This window comes from Armigeres subalbatus, chromosome 3 (genome assembly GCF_024139115.2).
Source record: "Armigeres subalbatus isolate Guangzhou_Male chromosome 3, GZ_Asu_2, whole genome shotgun sequence".
In the NCBI taxonomy this organism is placed as follows: domain Eukaryota; kingdom Metazoa; phylum Arthropoda; class Insecta; order Diptera; family Culicidae; genus Armigeres; species Armigeres subalbatus.
This window is the reverse complement of record NC_085141.1, coordinates 23,298,327-23,325,879: the sequence shown is the minus strand read 5'-3', so window position 1 is coordinate 23,325,879 and position 27,553 is coordinate 23,298,327. Positions and strand designations below refer to the sequence as shown.

Sequence of the window (27,553 nt, the reverse complement as noted above, 5' to 3'; positions counted from 1 at the left end):
TCCTCTGCAAAGCTGAATTTTGGCTCCTCACTTTTAGAATAAAGTTTGAATTTTATAGAATGGGCCTTGTAGAATGCATGTGAGCTGTTGGATTTCATTTGGCACGTACATTTGTTGTGAAAAAAGGAATTTCATTCACAAAAGTACGTATTTTCATAGAAATTTGGTTTCTCTCCTCTGCAAAGCTGAATTTCGGTTCCTCACTTTTAGAATAAAGTTTGAATTTTGTAGAATGGGCATTGTAGAATGCATGTGAGCTGTTGGATTTCATTTGGCACGTACATTTGTTGTGAAAAACGGAATTTCATTCACAAAAGTACGTATTTTCATAGAAATTCGGTTTCTCTCCTCTGCAAAGCTGAATTTCGGCTCCTCACTTTTAGAATCAAGTTTGAATTTTGTAGAATGGGCCTTGTAGAATGCTTGTGGGTTGTTGGATTTCATTTGGCACGTACATTTGTTGTGAAAAACGGAATTTCATTCACAAAAGTACGTCTTTTCATAGAAATTTGGTTTCTCTCCTCTGCAAAGCTGAATTTCGGTTCCTCACTTTTAGAATAAAGTTTGAATTTTGTAGAATGGGCCTTGTAGAATGGAAACAAATTTCTATGAAAATACGTACTTTTGTGAATGAAATTCCGTTTTTCACAACAAATGTACGTGCCAAATGAAATCCAACAACCCACATGCATTCTACAAGGCCCATTCTACAAAATTCAAACTTTATTCTAAAAGTGAGGAGCCGAAATTCAGCTTTGTAGAGGAGAGAAAACAAATTTCTATGAAAATACGTACTTTTGTGAATGAAATTTCGTTTTTCACAACAAATGTACGTGCCAAATGAAATCCAACAACCCACATGCATTCTACAAGGCCCATTCTACAAAATTCAAACTTTATTCTAAAAGTGAGGAGTCGAAATTCAGCTTTGTAGAGGAGAGAAAACAAATTTCTATGAAAATACGTACTTTTGTGAATGAAATTCCGTTTTTCACAACAAATGTACGTGCCAAATGAAATCCAACAACCCACATGCATTCTTCAAGGCCCATTCTACAAAATTCAAACTTTATTCTAAAAGTGAGGAGCCGAAATTCAGCTTTGTAGAGGAGAGAAAACAAATTTCTATGAAAATACGTACTTTTGTGAATGAAATTTCGTTTTTCACAACAAATGTACGTGCCAAATGAAATCCAACAACCCACATGCATTCTACAAGGCCCATTCTACAAAATTCAAACTTTATTCTTAAAGTGAGGAGCCGAAATTCAGCTTTGTAGTGGAGAGAAAACAAATTTCTATGAAAATACGTACTTTTGTGAATGAAATTTCGTTTTTCACAACAAATGTACGTGCCAAATGAAATCCAACAACCCACATGCATTCTACAAGGCCCATTCTACAAAATTCAAACTTCATTCTAAAAGTGAGGAGCCAAAATTCAGCTTTGCAGAGGAGAGAAACCAAATTTCTATGAAAATACGTACTTTTGTGAATGAAATTCCTTTTTTCACAACAAATGTACGTGCCAAATGAAATCCAACAGCTCACATGCATTCTACAAGGCCCATTCTATAAAATTCAAACTTTATTCTCAAAGTGAGGAGCCAAAATTCAGCTTTGCAGAGGAGAGAAAGCAAATTTCTATGAAAATACGTACTTTTGTGAATGAAATTCCGTTTTACGCAACAAATGTACGTGCCAAATAAAATCCAACAATCCACATGCATTCTACAAGGCCCATTCTACGAAATGCAAACTTTATTCTAAAAGTGAGGAGCCGAAATTCAGCTTTGCAGAGGAGAGAAACCGAATTTCTATGAAAATACGTACTTTTGTGAATGAAATTCCGTTTTTCACAACAAATGTACGTGCCAAATGAAATCCAACAAGCCACATGCATTCTACAAGGCCCATTCTACAAAATTCAAACTTTATTTCAAAAGTGAAGAGCCGAAATTCGGCTTTGTAGAGGAGAGAAAACAAATTTCTATGAAAATACGTACTTTTGTGAATGAAATTTCGTTTTTCACAACAAATGTACGTGCCAAATGAAATCCAACAACCCACATGCATTCTACAAGGCCCATTCTACAAAATTCAAACTTTATTCTAAAAGTGAGGAGCCGAAATTCAACTTTGCATAGGAGAGATAATAAATTCCTATGAAAATACGTACTTTTGTGAATTCCGTTTTCCACAACAATTGAACGTGTCAAATAAGATTCAACAACTTACTTAGATCTTGTACGATTTCTTCTTTATAATTCAAACCTTTTTTTCAAAGTTATAAACCAAAAACCAGCTTTACAGAACAGAGAAACCAAATTCCCATAAGAATACGTAGTTTTGTGAATTTAAACCCGTTTTTATCAAAAACTGGACGTGTTACAAAAAATCTGAATACATGACTGAATTCAGCGGAGAAAAATCTTCCAAGTACACTAGGAATGGTTGAAGGGAGTAAAACACTGTTGACTAGTGTAATAATTGAATAAATGCTTATAGAAAACGAAGTTGAAAAGTAGGCAAAGTTTCAGGTGGAATGTAGAGCCATTGAAGATGAAGAAGAAGATCTTAAAATACATGATAAAGTACTTTGTGATGACAGTACGAGTCATTCTCTGAAATTACTCCAAAAATTTGCTATTTTATGGACAGAATCATTTTTACAGGAATGTTCGGCTCCAAATGATGCCAATAAAAGATTTACCCAGTGGTGTCGCGTAACCTCACTTTTTACTTGTGCACTGATACGAAAAATAAAAATTTTGATATTTTCACAGCCCATATTGAAAATAAAATTTTCATATTCGTTTAAGCTAATCAAAATCTAGTTATTCTATGCATTTTTGCACAAAAATCCCTCAAATTTAAAGTGCACAGGTAGATTGAGGTTAGGGAAACGCCACTGTAAATCTAGTTTTAAATTTAGAAAAACCTCATAATTATCGATAAGAAAATTATTTTGAGCTTTTTAGTGGAATGTTTTCACCTGTCATAAGACGAGTTTATACAATCCCATTGAATTCCACCACTTAATTGTATCTTGACAGATACGTATTTCGACCTCAAAAGTAAGGCCGTCTTCAGTGTCTCGTACTTGACTCGACTCGGCAAGTCGAGTCAAGTACGAGACACTGAAGACGGCCTTACTTTTGAGGTCGAAATACGTATCTGTCAAGATACAATTAAGTGGTGGAATTCAATGGGATTGTATAAACTCGTCTTATGACAGGCTCATAATTATCATTACTTCATCGCCATAAGTGTAGAAATCGATAAAAAAAAATTAAGTCTATTTCCCTTTTTTCCTCCGGAATAGGCCTTCTTGATAAGTCACTTTGTGTTTGCTCGTCACTCATAGACCCTTTGTTTATGGCATTTTTTAAGACTAAAATAAATACTCCCCCTAAACAATTAGAAAATTCCCATAAAAAATAGAAAATTGCCAATAAATAAATCAGGGTATGAGCAATAATATAAAATTTCCACAAATAAAACAAAATTTCCATAAACAATTAAAAATTTTCCACAAAACAAAAATAAATAAGCACTTTTAAAAGCAAAAATTGCAATTATAAAAGAAGAATTTTCCATAAAAAAAATAAAATTTTCCACGAAAAAAAAAATACAAAATTTCCATAAATAAATCAATATTAGCAATAAACAATTACAAAATTTTCCACAAAATAAATATATTTTTTCCATAAAAAAATAAAAATTTTCCACAAAATGATCAATAAAGAGGCAATAAAAAAATAAGAAAATTTCATCAACTTTATTGTATTTTTTTATGGAAATTTTCTATTTTTTATTGCTATTATTGCTATTATTGATTATTTTGTGGAAAATTTTTAATTTTTTATGGAAGAAAAATATTTATTTTGTGGAAAATTTTGTAATTGTTTATTACTAATATAGTGCTTATTTATTTTTGTTTTGTGTAAAATTCTTAATTGTTTATGAAAATTTTGTTTTATTTGTGGAAATTTTATATTTATTTATTGCTCATACCCTGATTTCTTTATTGGCAATTTCCTAATTGTAGTCGAGTCAAGTACGAGACGGCCTTACTGTTGAGGTCGAAATACGTATCTGTCAAGATACAATTAAGTGGTGGAATTCAATGGGATTGTATAAACTCGTCTTATGACAAGTGAAGACATTCCACTAAAAAGTTCAAAATAATTTTCTTATCAATTTCCTAATTGTTTATGCAAAACTTCTATTTTTTAATAGAAATTTTATTTAGCTGCCATTTTTCAAACGTAAACATGGAATAAGGCTTTTCGGGAGAGAACATTTTTCTCTCCGAGCTCGGGCCGATGACGGTTCGGAAAAAAATCCCGTTGTCGGCCCCGAAGTTGGAGAGGGCTTATTCCTGATAGAAAATAACGAGTGGCTTGGCCGTTTTTAAGGGTGGACCTACACATATTTTGAAAATAACACGTTATAGACCCAATCAAAAATTACTTTTTCCTAAGTAATTTAATTGAATATGCGGGACATTTTTATACGATTAGTAGCTATTAGAGGATGCTATCGAAGGGTATTCCAATTGAATTCATCAATTGTTATGCGAGAACTTTGCAAAACAATCCGTGTAAAAACAGAATCAGGTGTACATTATAGATAATAACAGTTAGTATGGAAACGATTAAGCTACTTGTTGGAACATAATAATAGTCTTGGTCCACCTAACAGTTTTTATTTTTTACAAGACATAACTTACATTGAGTTTGATATTGACACAGAACAAAAACCATGAAGAACCAATAACTTAGGCAAACAAAGTAATTCAACGAACGCATACCCCATACCTTCTGACCATAAGTATAAGGATGACATCATACAAATCCATCTATATGATTAAAAATGGGATAATGGGAGAGAATATCTATCAAAATTGTAAATATAATGTCTTTTGAACAAGTTCAACAGTATCAACAGTATCTGCTTCAAAAATTATTGACTTATCATCTTATGAGCCGGGGATCTTATATTTGTAAAAGAAAACTTCCGATTCAGTTTCTACGATGAAACATTAGGCAACATGTTCCATGTGAGTCCAAAAAACTGCTTCGGTAGATTTTGAGCGCCCATAATGACAATAGACATCTAAATAACATAAAAACTGACAAAATGATTTGACTCTGACAATAAAATGACTTTAAAATACTACGCAGTTAGTTAGCATTAGACCTTCTAATTTCCATCGATCCAGTTGCAACAGCGTCTTCTTGGACGACATGTTCCGTGTACGTCTGGCAAACTGCTTTGAAAGGAATTATGTAACGGTTTCATCAAAGAAGTTTCACCAGAGACGTAGATATCGACCATAAGACTTCCTAAGACCATCATCAAATTGAAGCGCATATAATGTTTGAAAACTCATTACCTGTTGAATCTTGTTTAAAGGCTTTTAATGTTTACCTCCGCTTTTTTCCAATATCTACAAAATAATGTAGGCAGTTATTTTGTGTACATATACATAACTAATTTATTATTTTTTTATTCAGACTAAGTCCGAAGTGGCCTGTGCGGTATATAAGTCTTCTCCATTCGGCTCGGTCCATGGCTTCACGTCGCCAACCACGCAGTCTTCGGAAGGTCCGCAAGTCATCTTCCACCTGATCGATCCACCTTGCCCGCTGCGCACCTCGCCTTCTTGTGCCCGTTGGATCGTTGTCGAGAACCATTTTCACCGGGTTACTGTCCGACATTCTGGCTACGTGCCCGGCCCACCGCAGTCGTCCGATTTTCGCGGTGTGAACGATGGATGGTTCTCCCAGCAGCTGATGCAACTCGTGGTTCATGCGCCTCCTCCACGTACCGTCCGCCATCTGCACCCCACACATAGATGGTACGCAGCACTTTCCTTTCGAAAACTCCAAATGCGCGTTGGTCCTCCACGAGCATCGTCCAGGTTTCGTGTCCGTAGAGGACTACCGGTCTAATGAGCGTTTTGTAGATTGCCAGTTTTGTACGGCGGAGTCCAAAGTACGTACGATTTCCAGCCACTATGCGTCTCCGAATTTCTCTGCTGGTGTCATTTTCAGATGATGTGTGGGCACGTTGTATTCGCGACATTTCTGCAGTACTTGGCGAATGGCGAACACCTGGTCTGTGGTGGAACGTTCGCCCATAAAACCTGCCTGGTACTGCCCCACGAACTCCCTTGCAATTGGTGCTAGTCGACGGCATAAAATTTAGGAGAGTACCTTGTAGGCGGCATTCAGCAATGTGATTGCGCGGTAGTTGCTACAATCCAGCTTATCGCCCTTTTTGTAGATGGGACACACGACACCTTCCATCCACTCCTGCGGCAAAACTTCCTCCTCCTAAATCTTGGTAATGACCCAGTGCAGCGCTCTAGCCAGTGCCTCACTACCGTGTTTAAGTAGCTCTCCTGGTAGTTGGTCAACCCCAGGGGCTTTGTTGTTTTTCAGCCGGCCAATCTCCTCCTGGATTTCCTGGAGATCCGGAGCCGGTAGAATTATGTCCTGCGCGCGTTCTCCCAGGTCCATCACCATACCGCCATCGTCGTCTGCCACATCACCTCTCATGTGTTCTTCGTAGTGCTGCCGCCACCTTTGGATCACCTCACGCTCGTTCGTAAGAAGGTTCCCGTTTATGTCCTTACACATATCAGGCCGTGGCACGTGGCCCTTACGTGAACGGTTTAACTTCTCATAGAACTTTCGCGGTACAGTTGCTCCGTCTCTTCACGGTCTTGATCTTCCTGCTGGCGCTTTTTCCTCCGGAAAATCGAGTTTTGTCTGTTCCGCGCCCGTTTATATCGTGCCTCGTTCGCCCTCGTGCAGTGTTGCAGCAATCTCGCCCATGCTGCATTCTTCTCTTCTACTAACTGCTCACATTCGCCGTCATACCAGTCGTTTCTCTGATCCGGGGGCACCGTGCCAAGTGCAGCGGTTGCGGTGCTACCAATGGCGGATCGAATATCTCTCCAGCCATCTTCAAGAGACGCTGCGCCTAGCTACTCTTCCGTTGGGAGTGCCACTTCCAGCTGCTGCGCATATTCTTGGGCTAGTCTACCGTCTTGTAGCCGTCCAATGTTAAGCCGCGGCGTCCGACTTCGACGCGTGTTGTACACCGTCGAGAGTTTTGAGCGCAGGCATACTGCAACGAGGTAGTGGTCGGATTCAATATTTGCACTGCGGTAAGTGCGGACGTTTGTTTATGCATCGTTGGCCCTTGTCATTCGATACGGTGTGCAGACTATCCTGTCCGATGACCGGTCTATACACACTTAGCTCATTTTACCAGTGAGTCGGGAAATCGGGAAATGCGGGAAATATGCGGGAATTGAAAGTCCATGCGGGAAATGCGGGAAAAAGTCGGGAATTTCTTGAAATTACACAAAAAATCGGGAAAAAAGCCACCAGGTGTTCATTTAATTAAATCATGTATAATTATTGTAGTGTATAACATGAAAAAACATTATTTACTATTTTAAATGCATATGTTTTTCCACGTAACGTTTAAAACTATTTGAAGAACTATTCGGAGATTTGTCGAATGTATAATAAAAATGATATTGAAATCAGAATTCTCTAATGTCGAGTCTAGAGCCCTCGGTACCCGAGTAGACGAGAATAGCTCAATAATATCAAATGTTGATAAGATAGCAAAATGAGATATGGACATGATTGATATAAGAGATAAAAGATCAGACGATAATATCAAAATTTTGCACTAAAATATCATCAGAAGATCAAGTTATGTTATTTGCAATAGATGATCAATATCATGTGCTATTAGTTTGTTTTTATCCATAGCATATCTTGATATTTAAATGATATTTCGGTGCAAATTTTTGATATTGTTGCCTGTTCTTTTATCTCTTATATCAATCAAGTCCATATCATATTTTGTTATTCTGTTCATGGCTTCTGCCCGGGTAGTGATGATGGAAAGTAACATGCCACCTACGCTTCGGCAGGTTTCAGAGACCATAGATATCTCCAAGAGTCCGAGAAAAAGCTAATTAGCATTTCGTTGCAGCTTGTGGATTCCTCAAGATGCTTTATCGATATTCTCTTGAAAGCGACTCGAGTTGTGTCTGGAGAGTTGTCGACATCGGTCGAGTATTTCCAATTATGTCCATTTCAAGGCACGCTTATCAACAATCTCTGGACATTCGTTGTTACCATCTTAATTTTAACACATGGTAACGCTGTACAGAAGAAGTGTTTTAGATGTTTGATCGTAAACCAGCAAGAGGATGAAAGAAAGACTGGAGTATGATGCCATAATAAGATCAGGATGTGTAGGTAGCAATAGTAGAAATAATCAAATCAAAAATACATCAGTGGTCAAAGTAAAATAAGTCTCAAAAACTGAAAATAGATTGAGGAAAAAAAATAGAGATGGATAATAAGCAAGAGCGTGAAGTTTATAATTATTATTTTTATTAAAGTGGTTTGCAGCAGAAGAGATGAGCCAGCCGATGGATGAAAAAATATTGGCAGACGCAAAAATGCTTATTCTCTCAACGGCTTCTTCACTTTATTTTAAGGTTTACTCTAGTCTAGACCAACATTTGAAAAGAGCGTAACAGTCATATTTATTCTTCTCGGTTCCTCGTCTGATTTGAAATCTTCAAAATTGCATCGGGAATTTTTCAAAAATATCGGGAAAAAGTCGGGAAATATGCGGGAATTTTAAAATGGAAGTTTAGTGGTCACCCTGTTTTACAGTATTCGGTAAATTTTACCGAAATCTCAACAGCAGAACTGTTCGGTAATTTTTTTCACATTTTTTTTTGTAATTTTTTCCATTGCTCAACTGTCAAAATCACCGAAAATCAGTAAAATTATTTACCGAACAGTTCTGCTGTTGAGATTTCGGTAAAATTTTACCGAATTCGGCGATTTATTTTAAGTGTGTATATTTCCTCCCTTCCTACCTGTGCGTTCATGTCACCGATGAAGATTTTGACGTCCCGCAGTGGGCATCCATCGTATGTCTGCTCCAGCTGTGCGTAGAACGTTTCTTTCTCGTCGTCGGGTCTCCCTTCGTGTGGGTAGTGCACGTTGATGAAGCTATAGTTGAAGAAACGGCCTTTACTCCTCAGCTTGCACATCCTTGCGTTGATTGGCTGCCACCCAATCACACGATAGCGCATCTTACCCAGCACTATGAAGCCGGTTCCCAGCTCGTTGGTGGTGCCACAGCTTTGGTAGAAGGTAGCCGCTCGATGCCCGCTTTTCCACACTTTCTGTCCTGTCCAGCAAATCTCCTGCAGCGCCACGACGTCGAAGTTGCGGGGATGTAATTCATCGTAGATCATCCTGTCGCAACCTGCGAAACCTAGCGACTTGCAATTCCATGTTCCAAGCTTCCAATCGTGATCCTGTATTCGTCGTCTAGGTCTTTGCCGATTATATCGAGTCACATTATCTCTTATATTGTTCGTAATGATTGGTTTTCCAGGCGGCTTATTGGGCCTGCGCAAACCGCCTGTCTCGTCGGAGGACCGTCGTGTCAGGGCTGTTTAGCGTCCCACCTATCACCAGGACTTGGGCTTGTGCGCTTTGAGCGGCCCACGGTCGCTTTGGTGGGGCCTACTTGCGGATACATGCAGCTTTTTATAGAGGTTTAACAGGGCCCACTGTCAAACCCCACCACATCCTAGGCAAGTCCCACAACTCGTAGATGGCCTGGGGAGGGATCGTCAAGCCCTTGGACATAGTCCCTGCTGCCCGCCATACATAACTAATGTTGTTATAATTTTGATATGAAATCAAACTGGCCAAAGACACATTTTTATCGAATTATCTAATTATAGCACAAGTTGTTTTAAATAACAACCATTGATAGGATTGAGTTATAATTTTGTTATGCATTGCTGATCGGGTTGGCCTTTTGATTTAGTTTCAGTAGCTTTCACTAAATAATCTTAATTTTTTTTTATCAAAATCTGATGCGATGTTATTTTTCAAAATACGTTCCAATTAGTTTTCTAATTCATCATCAACTAATAATAAAACTGACTCTTGTGAATGATGATTAACTCAATACCAAATTTTCAAAGAGACTAAGTTTTTGTAGACAGGGATGCGAACCTCGATTTGAAGTAGTCATCGAGCAAGCAAGTGCAGTGCGTGTTTTAGTCGTCGCAAAGTAGTTAAGATATTGAATCAGTCTTCGGAAAAATACGAGGGGCAGCAGGGACTATGTCCAAGGGCTTGACGACCCCTCCCCATGGCCACTGCGAGTTAGGAGGCCTGCCTAGGATTTGGTGGGGTTTGACAGTGGGCTCTGTTAAATCTCTAAAAAAGCTGCATGTGTCCATAAGCAGGCCCTATCAAACCCAGTCAACACATGAACGTATATGGTGTCGTGTAGGATGCTGAAGTGCAGGCGATAGAGGTACTTTTCCACACAACATGTATGTATATTGTCTCCAATTTAGCATCTTGTATTGCACCATGTGCGATTTTATGTAGCCTGGGAAGCGACCGTGTGCCGCTCAAAGCGCACAAGCCCAACACGAGTGCCAACCGGCACATCAGGATTAATACCAGTGAGACCCTGTTTACGGTATACTGGTCAAGGCAAGTGACACACACGCGCGCGCGAAAGTAATGCAAAATAAACGACATGTAAAATGAACGTAAATTTACATTCTTACTTAACGTCAAATTGAGATAAAATAAGGGTTGCTGAATAACATTAGCTTTCCGATTACTATCAATTATTTTCAATCCCGTTTCTTTTTTACTTTTCTTACGTTAATGAAATGATAACGCGGGCGCCTAATTTGAAATTCAAATGAACAATCGCTCACTTTGAGCGATTGATTGTTTATTTTCGCGAAGAATAAACAATTGAACAAATAAGGAAATGCTAATACTGCTGTGTAGAAGTTTCATAGGTCAAATCACTTTCCATGGTGAATCCCGATCTATGTTACTGATTACCCCACCCAACTAACACTACTTCCTTCCCGTGGTAAATGTGGAGATGCAGAGGTATTCTCGGTCTCTAGTAGCAACAATTACCACACACTCACATTCCCTCCCTTTCCCAACTGACTGTAAGGACTTGGCCGGCGCCGTTATTGATCAATATTTGCGAGCTGCTGAAACGTGCACTTCGAGAATAGTTGGTAAATCCCAACCACTATTTACTTGGATCCTAGTGCAATTTGCACCAGTTCTGATCAATCACGGAGTAGCAACCATTGATATGTACAGTCAGTCTAAGCTAAGCTAAGCTAAGCTGAATCAGTCTTCGGAAAAATACGTTAGACACGCGTTGTTTTTCCGTTTTTGTCTCATCAAGAATATGGCGTCGTTCAAAAGAAATAATTAGTCACTTACCAAGGCGACTTCCAATATATTTCCTTCCCAACTAACATACTATTCCTTTCCAGTGCGCTCATGGAGATGCAGAGGATTCCTCGGTCTCTTGTAGCAATGAGTGTCGAACTAATTTTCCTCCCCTTATCCTAATTGACTGTGAGGACGTGGCTGGCATCGTTATTGGTATTGAATCAAAGAAACTCCGTAGCATGTACAGTGAGAATAGCTTTCTAGTCCAGAGATAACTATTCAATTGGTGAGCTGTGCATTATTTCTTGTTTTTCGGCCAATCACGACTTGCAACTACGATGGGTACAGTCAACCAAGCTAAGCTAACCAGCTAAGTACCAGATACATCAATACGTAGTAGAATGCTTCTGTCTGCGAGGAACTGCTGTTGGATTCGTCCGAGCGACGTTTGAATTTCTGCCTGCAGAAGCGGATGCGTCGTTTTAAGAAATTGCGATTGACCTAATAAAATTTTAGAACAATCTTCTTTTGTGTGATGGGAATTGGGAATATGATTCAAACGCTATTAATAGGAAACTGCAAATTTAAAAAACTACTCCGGCACAAGATCTAACCATTGATTGCACACGATGTTCAAGTGTCCATCATAGGCTAGTCCATTGTCGGTTTGTGTCCTAGTAGGGGGAACGTAGGGACGGGTTCAGCCTTGCCAAACTAAGCTACCAGGAAGCTCCAACTGAATACCCAAAAAAAGAAAGCAAGATCAAAAGTACAAAAGAAAAAATTCCAAGACCACATGGTAAAATCAACTTATTTACATATTATAGGTTTTAAGAATCAGCCCAATTAAATCGAAGATGAATTAGAATTTCAAAAATAATATTCGTCTATTAAATTTATCAATAAAAGAAGAAGTTAAACATCTCATACTGGAAAATTATATAAATATAACGCAACTATTTTCCGCTTGTGTTGCTGGTTCGGTTTGAACCGGACGGCATCCGCCAGAGCCAACAGCTGAAAGAGTGAAAACTAACGACGCCTAATGAAAAAGCAAAGATACCGACAAGAAACAGAAATTTATAAATCATGCAATGCGTGACCGTGCTAGAGCCAAAAGCTTTAATTTAATTAGCGCTCTATTATTGCCCAGATAGGTAATTCGATCCGTGGTGCGCTGTAGATTTCCGATGTCCAAAATTCAGTCGACTGATCACCGATTTTGGAAATTGATGGTGTTTAAGCGACGCTTTAGCCTACCCCCCAAAAACGTTCGATAATTAAAACTTTTGCTTCGTTTCCAACTTCTTCCCTTGGTAGCCCTTCGGCTATGCAATCGACAACGGTGCACGGTGGCCGGCAACTGGATAAACCAAACTTATTATTGTTTGCTGATTTTACAAAAGTACAACTTTAATTCTATTTTTTTATTACTCCGTGATTTATTTCATGCATTTTGAACTTATTTACCTTGAAACTATTTCGAAAAATTTGAATTCTTAGAATTACAACACCTTTTAACAAATTAAATTGGATTGGCTATTGATCAACTGTGTGCGACAGTGCGGCTGCTAGCTGGGTAATTTCCGAATGCTTTCATCGTTACATTGTTGTTGGGCTTACGTATAGCGGTGCGGTGATGCCTGTGACTGTCTTTGGTTGTGCGATACTCACATCTCTAGAGCGCAGCGGTAAGACTTACCTAGCGAGGAAAGCCATGCTCACGTTATGCTCATCTGTCTCTCAAGCTGGTCACAGTCAGTGCTTTGATTTTTGTCCGCATGTGTGTCCCACCGTGCTCTGACATGGGCGAGAACAAGAAAGGGGAGAGCAAGTGAGCGAAGATGCAAGAAAAGTGTGCCCAGCAGCCGGAACGTCTGTCGGTATGTCTAAGCTCTATATAATGGTGAATTCATATCGGCTCCACCGAGCCAATTTGGAACATCAGCTACTAGCGACCACGTGGTTGAACATATTCAACCACAAGAGCACAAACGAACGATTTACAGTCATATTATTCATGATTCTCCGCTTGAATTGCTGTACAGTACGCGCTTCAGTACAGATCGAGAAAAATGGACACTTGACTAAGTCTGCTCGATGAAAGGAAGTTAACAAAAACCTGGTAACCATTCAAAACTTGCTCGAAGGGGGTGACATCGTTCGGTACATTTTAAAACTGGAAAACTGGAACACGTATCGCAAATCATCTATATCGCATCGTGCTCTACGCTGTTCTTTGTGCCAATTTTGTTGATATGCATACCAGATGATTATTGGCAGATTAACTAGTCAGCAACAATAATGCATCATTTTTTCGCTGTATCTCATTTATCATTATTGTTTGAATTATTTACACTATCGAACGGGGACAACAAACGACCGAGCAGTGCGCGCAAGCCGTGTGCAATTCAGATCAACCTTGATCTCTGGTTTTGTGCCGGCACTGTTTAGCGTTCGATGAACTTTTTACCCAGCCCGTTCAACTGGTTGCAATTTTCATGCGTTCGGGATTGATCCGTATCTGTTCTCTTATACTATACTACAATTGTAATCAGGTATATGTCATCGACAGGTGTTTTTTTTTTAAATTCTGCTAATTGTTTCTTCTCGAGGGCAAGGCGTAGATTATCACTCGCTTGTTGGACAAAGTAAATGAATGCTATATTTCGCGAACGAACTTGGATCATCCAGACCTGTATATATCTTTCCTAATGGGCTGCAATTGTTTCACATTGTCTGCGAACCAAGGATATTTCTTTGCCTCGCTGCATGGTCATATAATTAATATTTTCTGTCGTATCGTACAATATGTGGATAGAGGCAAAGAAGTATTAGAAGCAAAGCGTGAGAACTGTTTTCCTTTTTTCCTCTTCATTCTTTCTAGTTTTTTCTTTTTTATTTTCCTTCTTGCGTCTTCCTTCTTTTTTCTTCTTAATTTCTTCTTCCTGCTCCCTTCTTTCTTCTTTTCTTCCTTCTTTCATCTCCCTTCTTCCTCCCCGTAACGCTGGGTAGATACCTTTGCGTGGTGTGTTACGGTGTAAGATCTACCACGGTCACATTGTCAGCTACAGGCAAATCCTGACCCAACGAATACCTTCCCCAATATCCCACTCCGTGGTACTTAATGAGGGTGTCGCTGACTCGGGGGCCTCTCGTTAAGTAAGTACTACATCAACACTTCCTTCCCCTCCCAAGTTACGGTGAAATTGGGCGTGGCCAGGAGTAGAAATCCTCATGCTTTTGTGATTTTTATCCTAGATTGAAATCAAAGTCCAAACCCACCTTGATTTCTGATAGCAATCTGAATGAGGATTTCAAAAGAAAAACATGAGTATCACTAGTGTCCAATCTACGAAGTACACCGTAACTATGCTATACTATGCTATGCTTCTTTCATCTCCCTTCTTCCTCCTGTTTTCTCTCTTCATAGATCTTCCTTCTTCCTTTTTTCTTATTCCTTCTTCTTTCTCTCTTCTTTCTTCTTCCATCTTCCTCCTTCTTTCCTTTTTCTTCGTTATTCCTTTTACTTTCTTCCTTCTTTCTTCTTCACTTCTCACTTTCAACTTCTCATTAGGCCTAATGACTGTCGGCCAAATGGCCTTAGGCCTAATGACCTTCGGCACTGAAAGATTGGAATTAGAAAACTTTGAGTTTTTGAGATATTTTTTTTTAAGCTATCAGGTTTTGGGTTTTCGCGTCATACTCATGGGACTAAACTACCATGTGTCTCCATGGATTTATAGTTACTGTAACATAGTCATTACACACATTTTTGGGGCAGCAGGGACTATGTCCAAGGACTTTACGACCCCTCCCCAAATAACTGCGACTAGGGGGGTCTGCCTAGGACGTGGTGGGGTTTAGCAGTGGGCTCTGCTAAATCCCTCCCAAAAAACCACAAGTGTGCCGCCAACAAAGCACAAGCCGAGGGAGTGCCATCGGCACATCAGGGTTGATTCCAGTAAGATCCTGATTATAGTATACTGGATACATGTTATTTGACTATGTTTTTGAATATTGCAATATTGTGAAGCGAAGGCTGGTTGTCTGGAAATTCTATTCTCTTAATAAGGCCGGGTTTCACCGACCTGAAACGGCGAATGGGCTAATCGTCAGGCTGTCTTGCGACCCATAAAACTGTGGCGGGCCGGTACCGTAGCACACGGTACAATCCTGTCACACAGTTGTCAAACTGCGTGGGGTAGGCTCAGATGCTCTTTCAGAACACTGTTTGTCCTGGTGGGTGCAAGTTTGCGTGGTAGCAGCATAAAGGCTTTCGTTGGTAGCTGGGATGCTAGCGCTACGGCATACGGAACGGATGGGAATTTGGACGATAGCCGAAAGGAGGTATAGGGAAGCGAACAATGCGAAGCGGTGCTCTCTTGGTTTTCGGCAGTCAAAGTGGATAGTTCGCTAGCGATTTCCCTCCGAAAAGTCATTGTGTTAAAAGTTTTGTTGGCTGGAGAGCCTGCACTCCTTCTGAAACCGGTTGCTTTGGGCTAAATTGGGCGAGTTTTACCATCCGTTGGACAAGTCCACGCATCGCGCCATCCGTCGGCCATTCCGGCGAACCACGCCATCAGTCGGCCGAACCCTCCATCGGCAATTTGGAGAATTCCGTCATCCGTCAGCCCTTCAACCGGCCACGCCTTTCGTCGGCCGAACCATTCATCGGCAAACTTGCGAGTTCCGCATCGTGCCATCCGTCGGCCATTCCGGCGAACCACGCCATCAGTCGGCCGAACCCTCCATCTGCAATTCAAAGAGTTCCATCATCCGTCGACCCATTTTGGACATCCGTCCGCAAGTCTTGTAAGGACAACGTCACCCGTCAGACCTCCAACCGGCCACATCATCCGTCGGCCGAACCACACGAACGTCGAGCAGCAAGATGGCCTTGTAGGTAGTCTGACATTGTCACCTCCATACTTACCGTAAGTAAACTGTTTGTAACCTAACCTCCAAGTTTCCGATTTTTAGCAAGTCCGAAGACCTCCCCATTACCTCCATCGACCCTGGGACTCGAGGACTAAAAGAGGCCTTGCGTGCTCACCCCGTTGACTACCGTTGGCTATAGACCAGTAGTCTGGGGTTTAGGACGGTTCCTCTTCTAGGACCTGTCGACGGTTCCTCGAGGGCAAGAGGCCGTACCAGAAACGGTATCATTTATTTATTCATTTATTCAGACTAAGGCCGAAGTGGCCTGTGCGGTATATAAGAGTCTTCTCCATTCGGCTCGGTCCAAGGCTACACGTTGCCAACCACGCAGTCTACGGAGGGTCCGCAAGTCATCTTCCACCTGATCGATCCACCTTGCCCGCTGCGCACATCGCCTTCTTGTGCCCGTCGGATCGTTGTCGAGAACCATTTTCACCGGGTTACTGTCCGACATTCTGGCTACGTGCCCGGCCCACTGAAGTCGCCCGATTTTCGCGGTGTGAACGATGGATGGTTCTCCCAACAGATGATGCAACTCGTGGTTCATTCGCCTCCTCCACGTACCGTCCGCCATCTGCACCCCACCATAGATGGTACGCAGCACTTTCCTTTCGAAAACTCCAAGTGCGCGTTGGTCCTCCACGAGCATCGTCCAGGTCTCGTGTCCGTAGAGGACTACCGGTCTAATGAGCGTTTTGTAGATTGTCAGTTTGGTACGGCGGCGAATTCTATTCGATCGGAGCGTCTTACGGAGTCCAAAGTATGTACGATTTACAGCCACTATGCCACTATGCCACAGTCACCAGTGAGCCCAAGTACACAAATTCTTCTACCACCTCGATTTCGTCACCACCGATGCAAACTCGCGGTGGGTGGCTCACATTGTCGGTATCAGCATAAATAATTATGGGATAAATAAGGCGACTACACCAGCAGGATTCGACAGCAGCCGCAAGGGGGACCCAACAGCAATGATTCACTCAACTAGACCAAAAAAATTAGATGGAGAAGCGGTGTCTGTAAGTAAGAAGGACCCTTTCGCTAGACGAAGTGGCCTTAGTCGGAGTTTCGTCTCCTTACATAGGAGAAGCGGCTGGCGGAGAGCCAGGTTGCGGAACTCCGAAGCTAAGTAAGGTCACGCAGGTGGTGGACCTGAATGTAGCTAAAAGGGTTACAGTGCCGCCGAAGAGGAGAAATGCGAAAACTCGCCCGGAAAGGATTGAGAGGACAGTTGGCCCTAAGGATCAACGAAAACAGTGTACCAAAGAGGGTAACTGAGGACCGCCGGGAGGAGGACCTGCCGTGGACGGAGTTCGTAAATCCCAATAAGGCGAAGAGTAGTCGTCAATTAGCCGCAAGAAGTGCGGTAAATGGAGCGGAGCAGGCCACTGCTAAAAAGGTTATAGCCTGTGGAAAAAAGGATGCGCCTTCCAATGGCAGTGGCAAGCGAAAAGACAGAGGTGAGGCGATTATCGTCAAGACTGACGATAAAAGCTACGCCGACGTCTTGAAGTCTATGAGATGCAACGAAAAGCTCTCTAGTCTAGGAGGAGATGTTAACTGCATCCGGAGACCTGGTAGACGCACTGATTAATCAATGCGATGTCGAGATCCACTCCAGGAATCCAGGTTTTTGATATATTTTTTTTTTGAAGCTATCAGGTTTTGGGTTTTCGCGTCATACTCATGGGACTAAACTACCATGTGTCTCCATGGATTTATAGTTACTGTAACATAGTCATTACACACATTTTTGGGGCAGCAGGGACTATGTCCAAGGACTTTACGACCCCTCCCCAAATAACTGCGACTAGGGGGGTCTGCCTAGGACGTGGTGGGGTTTAGCAGTGGGCTCTGCTAAATCCCTCCCAAAAAACCACAAGTGTGCCGCCAACAAAGCACAAGCCGAGGGAGTGCCATCGGCACATCAGGGTTGATTCCAGTAAGATCCTGATTATAGTATACTGGATGCATGTTATTTGACTATGTTTTTGAATATTGCAATATATACCAGCGAAGGCTGGTTGTCTGGAAATTCTATTCTCTTAATAAGGCCGGGTTTCACCGACCTGAAACGGCGAATGGGCTAATCGTCAGGCTGTCTTGCGACCCATAAAACTGTGGCGGGCCGGTACCGTAGCACACGGTACAATCCTGTCACACAGTTGTCAAACTGCGTGGGGTAGGCTCAGATGCTCTTTCAGAACACTGTTTGCTCTGGTGGGTGCAAGTTTGCGTGGTAGCAGCATAAAGGCTTTCGTTGGTAGCTGGGATGCTAGCGCTACGGCATACGGAACGGATGGGAATTTGGACGATAGCCGAAAGGAGGTATAGGGAAGCGAACAATGCGAAGCGGTGCTCTCTTGGTTTTCGGCAGTCAAAGTGGATAGTTCGCTAGCGATTTCCCTCCGAAAAATCATTGTGTTAAAAGTTTTTTTGGCTGGAGAGCCTGCACTCCTTCTGAAACCGGTTGCTATGGGCTAAACTGGGCGAGTTTTACCATCCGTTGGACAAGTCCACGCATCGCGCCATCCGTCGGCCATTCCGGCGAACCACGCCATCAGTCGGCCGAACCCTCCATCGGCAATTTGAAGAATTCCGTCATCCGTCAGCCCTTCAATCGGCCACGCCTTTCGTCGGCCGAACCATTCATCGGCAAACTTGCGAGTTTCGCATCGTGCCATCCGTTGGCCATTCCGGCGAACCACGCCATCAGTCAGCCGAACCCTCCATCTGCAATTCGAAGAGTTCCATTATCCGTCGACCCATTTTGAACATCCGTCCGCAAGTCTTGAAAGGACAACGTCACCCGTCAGACCTCAAACCGGCCACATCGTCCGTCGGCCGATCCACACGAACGTCGTGCATCAAGATGGCCTTGTAGGTAGTCTGACATTGTCACCTCCATACTTACAGTAAGTAAACTGTTTGTAACCTAACCTTCAAGCTTCCGATTTTTAGTACGAATTTCGAAAACCTCCCCATTACCTCCATCGACCCTGAGACTCGAGGACTAAAAGAGGCCTTGCGTGCTCACCCCGTTGACTACCGTTGGCTATAGACCAGTAGTCTGGGGTTTAGGACGGTTCCTCTTCTAGGACCTGTCGACGGTTCCTCGAGGGCAAGAGGCCGTACCAGAAACGGTATCATTTATTTATTCATTTATTCAGACTAAGGCCGAAGTGGCCTGTGCGGTATATAAGAGTCTTCTCCATTCGGCTCGGTCCAAGGCTACACGTTGCCAACCACGCAGTCTACGGAGGGTCCGCAAGTCATCTTCCACCTGATCGATCCACCTTGCCCGCTGCGCACTTCGCCTTCTTGTGTCCGTCAGATCGTTGTCGAGAACCATTTTCACCGGGTTACTGTCCGACATTCTGGCTACGTGCCCGGCCCACCGCAGTCGTCCGATTTTCGCGGTGTGAACGATGGATGGTTCTTCCAACAGCTGATGCAACTCGTGGTTTATTCGCCTCCTCCACGTACCGTCCGCCATCTGCACCCCACCATAGATGGTACGCAGCACTTTCCTTTCGAAAACTCCAAGTGCGCGTTGGTCCTCCACGAGCATCGTCCAGGTCTCGTGTCCTTAGAGGACTACCGGTCTAATGAGCGTTTTGTAGATTGTCAGTTTGGTACGGCGGCGAACTCTATTCGATCGGAGCGTCTTACGGAGTCCAAAGTACGTACGATTTCCAGCCAAGTACACAAATTCTTCTACCACCTCGATTTCGTCACCACCGATGCAAACTCGAGGTGGGTGGCTCACATTGTCGGTATCAGCATAAATAGCATAAATAATTATGGGATAAATAAGGCGACCCAACAGCAATGATTCTCTAAACTAAACAAAAATTTTTAGATGGAGAAGCGGTGTCTGTAAGTAAGAAGGATCCTTTTGCTAGACGAAGTGGCCTTAGTCGAAAGTTCGTCTCCATACATAGGAGAAGTGGCTGTAAGGTCACGCAGGTGGTGGACCTGAATGTAGCTAAAAGGGTTACAGTGCCGCCGAAGAGGAGAAATGCGAAAACTCGCCCGGAAAGGATTGAGCGGACAGTTGGCCCTAAGGATCGACGGAAAACAGTGCCTCTACCAAAGAGGGTAACTGAGGACCGCCGGGAGGAGGACCTACCGTGGACGGAGTTTGTAAATCCCAAAAAGGCGAAAAGGAGTCGTCAACAAGCCGCAAGGAGTGCGGAGCAGGCCACTGCTAAAAAGTGTAGAGCCCGTGAGAAAAAGGATGCGTCTTCCAATGGCAGTGGCAAGCGAAAAGACAGAGGTGAGGCGATTATCGTCAAGACTGTCGATAAAAGCTACGCCGACGTCTTGAAGTCTATGAGATGCAACGAAAAGCTCTCTAGTCTAGGAGGAGATGTTAACTGCATCCGGAGACCTGGTAGACGCACTGAGAAATCAATGCGATGTCGAGATCCACTCCAGGAATCCGCGATTCGGTTACGCAAAGGCTGTGCGGGAATGCAGGTTGCCTCATTGCAAGTACCTGTGGCTGAGGCCAAGAAGGTGCTGGATAAGGCAAAACAGAAAGTGGGCTGGTCGGTGTGGTCGTTGAGCACAAGCCAACCAATTCAAGCCTGTTACAGGTGCCTTGGCCACGGTCATAAATCTCATGACTCAAAGGGCCTGACTGCAGTAAGCTATGCCGTAGGTGTGGAGCTGAAAACCACCAAGCTCGCACCTGTCAGGCTGCGCCAAGATGTCTGATCTGTCCTCCGGGCACAGACAACAGGCATCTTACCGGTGCTCAGGCCTGTCCGGCCTCTAGAAAGGTCCAGACATGCAAGTAACACAGCTAAACCCAAACCACTGCAAGGCAGCTCAACTGCTGCTATAACAGTCGGTTATTGAGTTGCCTTGCTGTTCAACCCATACCACATCCCTGTTGGAAACAGCAGCTAGATAGCGGACAAGTACGGTATGGTAGTAATCTGGACTTGTAAGCGATACCCCATCCAGGAGATAATATCATATCCTGTCGATGAGGGTTTTTTCTTAGTAAAGGTAAAGGTTTTGTAGCTGCTACTAGCGTAGTCGATATTCTTGCGGCGAGACTAACTGGTTTAAAACCAGTAGTTGTAGCAGGTGTGCAGTGGACTGGGCTTCCTGGTTCACTAACGCTAGAGGTCATATCCTGCTAGAGTCTTTAGCGGCACTAAATGTAGTCCTGCTGAAAGAGGCCAAGTGCCAACGTTCAGAGGACCGATGATTCATGCATCGATGTGACCTTCTGCAGCGCGGCATGGAAGTACGTTTTAGAGTTGATTGTGCCTGCGAGATAAAGATGCCAAGAAAGACCAAACTTCCCGGTAATCCACAACCAGTGTACTGGTGGTCGAACACGATCGCAGATCTCCGTAGAACCTGCCTTAGAGCTAAAAGAGGGTTGCGACGTGCTAGAACAAACACTGAAAGAGTGGATAGACGCCGAGTATTCCAGTCAGCGAGGAGAGCTCTGAACTACGAGATAAAATGTAGCAAGAGAGCCTGCTTTGAGCAGCTGTGCGGGATGGCCAATGACACCCCATGGGGGGATGCATACAGGATAGTGGTGGCTAGGACCAACAGCACGCCTCCTGAGAGATCCCCAGAGATGTTAGCCAGAATAGTAAAAGGGTTGTTTTCGAAACATGAATCATCGAACTGGCCCGCTACACCGTACGAGTCAGTCGACGTGGTACCGCTAGTGACTAACGAGGAGCTTATCGTAGCTGCAAGAAAACTTAAGCTCAATAAGGCGGCCCGGATGGTATTTCAAACCTGGTCCTTAAACACGCCATTCTTGCTGATCCAGATATGTTTTGGAGCTGCCTTCAACAATGCCTGGATGATAGAAACTTCCCAGACCGTTGGAAACGGCAAAAATTGGTGCTAATGCCGAAGCCCGGCAAACCTTCGGGAGATCCTTCGGCATACAGGCCAATTTGCCTACTCGACACAGCTGGGAAGTTGCTAGAGAAAGTGATCCTGAATAGATTGTCGGACTATACGGAGTGTGCTGGTGGCTTATCTAGCAACCAGTATGGTTTCCGTAAAGGCCGTTCTACCATCGAAGCAATTCGGTCGGTAACGGATACGGCAAAGGTAGCGCGTGGTTTGAATAGGCGAGGTATTAGGTACTGCGCATTGATTACACTTGATGTAAAGAATGCGTTTAACAATGCTAGCTGGGCAGGTTGAGCCGGCTCCTTGCATCGCTTGAGGGTCCCGGATTATCTGTGCAGGATACTGAAAAGTTATTTTCAGAACCGCACGCACAGTCAACTCCGTGAGGTAATTAAAGCATTTGGGTGTGATGATCGACGATAAGCTCAATTACACGAACGACGTCCAACAAATCGGCGGTGCATAGTCAAGTCCGTAGGTTGATAGCGGGTGTAGCATGGATTATCATCCGCAACGGCGTCTCAACAGATTATGTCGAAACTGGTGGCGTCTTGGACAAAACCAACAGCTGCGGTAGAGACTACTGTGATGCAGTGAACAGCATGCTCACCCCGACAACAAAACCGTTGCGGGTGGGCTGCGGTGACCTCCGTATGTAGATAAGAGGTTATGGCTAACCGCGCGGTGTTTGTTGTTAGGGTGCTCGTCTCCTAGGCGAGTTTATGGTACAGGCCGATATGTTACTATCATAGCTTGTGGTCGACGGGTGGTGAGGTTACCACCCTTGAAGTCGATGTTTAATAACGTCGAGTGCGTTAGCATAGGCGTGAGCGTTCTCAATAGTCCTCCCCTGATGTATTGCTTAATTGCAGACCGGGGGGTACGGGCTGGCGAAAGGGTTTTGGTTTTAGTGGGTCGGGTGAGCCCATCCCCACACTACCTGAGTTAACCTCCTCAGGTGTCTGTTTGCAGATTCCTGTTTACCCTTGCTCAAGAAAATAAAACACACACATTTAAAAGTGCCCCGATAACTTGCAAAAAGTGAACCCATTTTAAATGTGGGATATAAATATTTTGTGATAAGGAACAGAACCACCAATTTTCATGATATTCTGTGATCCACTATATAGATATCGACTTAAGTAGAGTCAATTACGAGACACTGAAGACGGCCTTACTGTTGAGGTCAAAATACGTATCTGTCAAAGGTACAATCAAGTGGTGGAATTAAATGGAATTGTACGAACTCGTCTTTACTGCGACGAAAAGCGACTAGCGATTGGAAACTCGGTTCGTGGAACTGCAAATCTCTCAACTTCATCGGGAGCACACGCATACTCGCCGATTCGGCATCGTAGCGCTGCAGGAGGTTTGTTGGAAAGGATCAATGGTGCGAACGTTTAGAGGTAATTATACCATCTACCAGAGCTGCGGCAACACACACGAGCTGGGAACAGCTTTCATAGTGATGGGCGATATGCAAAGGCGCGTGATCGGGTGGTGGCCGATCAATGAAAGAATGTGCAGGTTGAGGATCAAAGGCCGGTTCTTCAACTTCAGCATAATCAACGTCCATAGCCCACACTCCGGAAGCACTGATGATGATAAGGACGCATTCTACGCGCAGCTGGAACGTGAGTACGACAGCTGCCCAAGCCACGACGTCAAAATCATCATAGGAGATTTGAACGCTCAGGTTGGCCAAGAGGAGGAGTTTAGACCGCATATTGGAAAGTTCAGCGCTCACCGGCTGACGAACGAAAACGGCCTACGACTAATTGATTTCGCCGCCTCCAAGAATATGGCCATTCGCAGCACCTACTTCCAACACAGTCTCCCGTATCGGTACACCTGGAGATCACCATTGCAGACAGAATCACAAATCGACCACGTTCTGATTGATGGACGGCACTTCTCCGACATTATCGACGTCAGGACATATCGTGGCGCTAACATCGACTCTGACCACTATCTGGTGATGGTTAAACTGCGCCCAAAACTATCCGTCATCAACAATGCTCGGTACCGACAACCGCCGCGGTACGACCTAGAGCGACTGAAGCAACCTGATGTCGCCACTGCATACGCGCAGCATCTCGAGGCAGCGTTGCCGGAAGAGGGTGAGCTCGATGGGGCCCCTCTTGAGGACTGCTGGAATACAGTCAAAGCAGCCATTAACGACGCAGCGGAGAACAACGTCGGGTATATGGGTCGAAGTCGGCGGAACGATTGGTTCGACGAAGAGTGCAGACAGATTCTGGAGGAGAAGGACGCAGCGCGGGCGGTCGCGCTGCAGCAAGGTACCCGGCAGAACGTGGAACGTTATAGACGGAAGCGGAGACAGCAGACCCGCCTTTTCAGGAGAAGAAACGCCGCCTGGAAGAAGCGGAGTGCGAGGAGATGGAACAGCTGTGCCGTTCTCAAGATACACGCAAGTTCTACCAGAAGCTCAACGCATCCCGCAAAGGCTTCGTGCCGCGAGCCGAAATGTGCCGGGATAAGGATGGGAGCATCTTGACGGACGAACGTGTGGTGATCGAAAGGTGGAAGCAGCACTACGAGGAACATCTGAATGGCGCTGAGAGTACAGGCAGTGAAAGTCAAGGCAGCGGAGGAGATGACTACGTCAGTTCAGCGGACGATGGAAGCCAACCAGCCCCCACCTTGAGGGAAATTAAGGATGCCATTCAACAGCTAAAGACCAACAAAGCCGCTGGTAAGGATGGTATCGGAGCTGAGCTCATCAAGATGGGCCCGGAAAAGCTGGCCACTTGCCTGCACAAACTGATAGTCAGAATCTGGGAAACCGAACAGCTACCGGAGGAGTGGAAGGAAGGGGTTATATGCCCCATCTACAAGAAAGGCGACAAACTGGAATGTGAGAACTTTCGAGCGATCACCATCCTTAATGCCGCCTACAAAGTGATATCCCAGATCATCTTCCGTCGTCTGTCACCATTAGTGAACGAGTTTGTGGGAAGTTATCAAGCCGGCTTCGTTGACGGCCGCTCGACAACGGACCAGATCTTTACTGTACGGCAAATCCTTCAAAAATGCCGTGAATACCAGGTCCCAACGCACCATCTGTTCGTTGATTTCAAGGCGGCATACGACAGTATAGACCGCGTAGAGCTATGGAAAATTATGGACGAGAACAGCTTCCCTGGGAAGCTTACCAGACTGATCAAAGCAACGGTGGATGGTGTGCAAAACTGTGTGAAGATTTCGGGCGAACACTCCAGTTCGTTCGAATCGCGCCGGGGACTAAGACAAGGTGATGGACTTTCGTGCCTGTTGTTCAACATTGCGCTAGAAGGTGTTATGCGGAGAGCCGGGTGTAACAGCCGGGGTACGATTTTCAACAGATCCAGTCAATTTATTTGCTCCTCTACGGACATGAAACATGGACAATGCTCGAGGAGGACTTGCAAGCACTCGGAGTATTCGAGAGACGGGTACTTAGGACCATCTTTGGCGGTGTGCAAGAAGACGATGTGTGGCGGCGAAGAATGAATCATGAGCTCGCCCAACTCTACGGCGAACCCAGTATCCAGAAGGTAGCTAAAGCCGGAAGGGTACGATGGGCAGGACATGTTGCAAGAATGCCGGACAGCAACCCTGCAAAGATAGTGTTCGCTTCCGATCCGGCAGGTACGAGACGGCGTGGAGCGCAGCGAGCGAGATAGGCAGACCAGGTGCAGAACGACTTGGCGAGCGTGGGGAGTATCCGAAGATGGAGAGATGCGGCCTCGAACCGTGCATTGTGGGGTCAAATTGTTGATTCAGTGTTATCTGTTTAGATGTTAACTAAATAAATGAAATGAAAACGAACTCGTCTTATGACAAGTAAATACATTCCACTAAAAGCTCAAAATAATTTTCTTATTAAAAACAAGCACTTTACAAGGAAGGGCTTCTAAATGGTATATTCTTCTCATCCCATGTAAAACAGTGATCATATTCATAACAATGCATCGTTAAAGCCCAGTTAAAATGCTGCACTCGTTATGGGTTGAGGTTTGCGAATGTTTGCTGTAGTTGAATCATTCCATTTCGCGACATTCGTCCTTTTACCAGATAGAGCGTGATGTGATCTTTCGAATTTAAATACAAGTCAATAATTGATTGAAATTATCCTTTTTTGTTGTCAATTTTTTTTATCATTGAATCTCATCATCCAATCAGTCTTCAAAAGCAATATTACAAAAATTGTGCAAAAGTTGTAAAAAATATGAAGCGATTGTCAACCTAACATAAAGCATACAGCTTGAAAACCACTGCCCCTAATGAATGCTATACGTCACTCATCGGAGATCTCCTATCATAGTCCAAAAATAGATTCCTCTGAAGTCCATTATTTACAACAACGTGAGTCAATCCAAGAAAACGCCTCGGCATTTTACTCCGTTAGGCGGATGGAAGGTACGAAAACAACAACAAAAAATCGCCAGGGTCATCATTTTGGAAACGTAATCACTCCACACGAGGGTATTAAACTGGCGAGGGACGATTGCCAAAAAAGAAAGTGTTCATTGTGGCAATTGTCGATCCGCGATTGCAGATCGCCGTTTTTCTGTCGCATTTTTTTTTTGCTCATTTCTTTACTACAACCACTCATGTAATGCATACAATCGGACGTGAAACTTAAACCCGTGTTTCCATTTCTTTTTCGTCAATTCCAGATTGCACGAGGAAATCGAGCAATTCTACGCTCACATGGTGCCGACACAGACAGAGCATGCGCTGAGGGTACAGGTGGTTGCTCGGATAGAGCAAATCGTGTTGAATCTCTGGCCAGCGGCCCGGGTGGAGATGTTCGGATCGTTCCGCACCGGGCTGTACCTCCCAACTAGTGATATAGGTAAGCTGTTTTAATACGTTTCTTGTTTGCGCTGCGTTACCCAGCATATTTTCCGTTACTCGTTTCTTTTCAAAGATCTCGTCGTGATCGGGCTGTGGGAAAAACTCCCGCTAAGAACGCTCGAGATCGAACTGATCAACCGCGGCATTGCCGAACCGATGTCGGTACGCGTCCTCGACAAGGCGTCCGTTCCGATCGTCAAGTTGACCGATCGGGAAACGCAGGTCAAAGTGGACATCTCCTTCAATATGCAGTCCGGGGTGCAATCAGCTGAGCTGATCAAGGACTTCAAGCGCAAGTACCCGGTGCTGGCCAAACTGGTGCTTGTGCTGAAGCAGTTCCTGCTGCAGCGAGATCTGAACGAGGTCTTTACCGGAGGCATTTCATCCTACTCGCTGATACTGATGTGTATCAGCTTTCTGCAACTGCACCCGCGGGCCAACCAAAACCAGACCCGCAATTTGGGCGTGTTGCTGTTAGAATTTTTCGAACTTTACGGTAGAAAGTTCAACTACATGAAGACTGGTAAATTAGCTAATTTTACGAC

The 27,553-nt window shown here is 43.9% G+C and overlaps 1 protein-coding gene across 4 annotated transcripts in view; it reads left to right on the top strand.

Moving 5' to 3' along the window:
* Positions 1 to 27,553, top strand: part of LOC134220555 (non-canonical poly(A) RNA polymerase protein Trf4-1-like) — an 84,400-nt gene that overhangs the window by 52,080 nt on the left and 4,767 nt on the right. For all 4 annotated transcript variants that reach the window (XM_062699642.1, XM_062699641.1, XM_062699645.1 and 1 more), the window contains 2 exons: positions 26,828 to 27,006; positions 27,082 to 27,531. In XM_062699642.1, the coding sequence (XP_062555626.1) occupies positions 26,828 to 27,006; positions 27,082 to 27,531 (629 nt within the window). The remainder of the gene's footprint in view (positions 1 to 26,827; positions 27,007 to 27,081; positions 27,532 to 27,553) is intronic.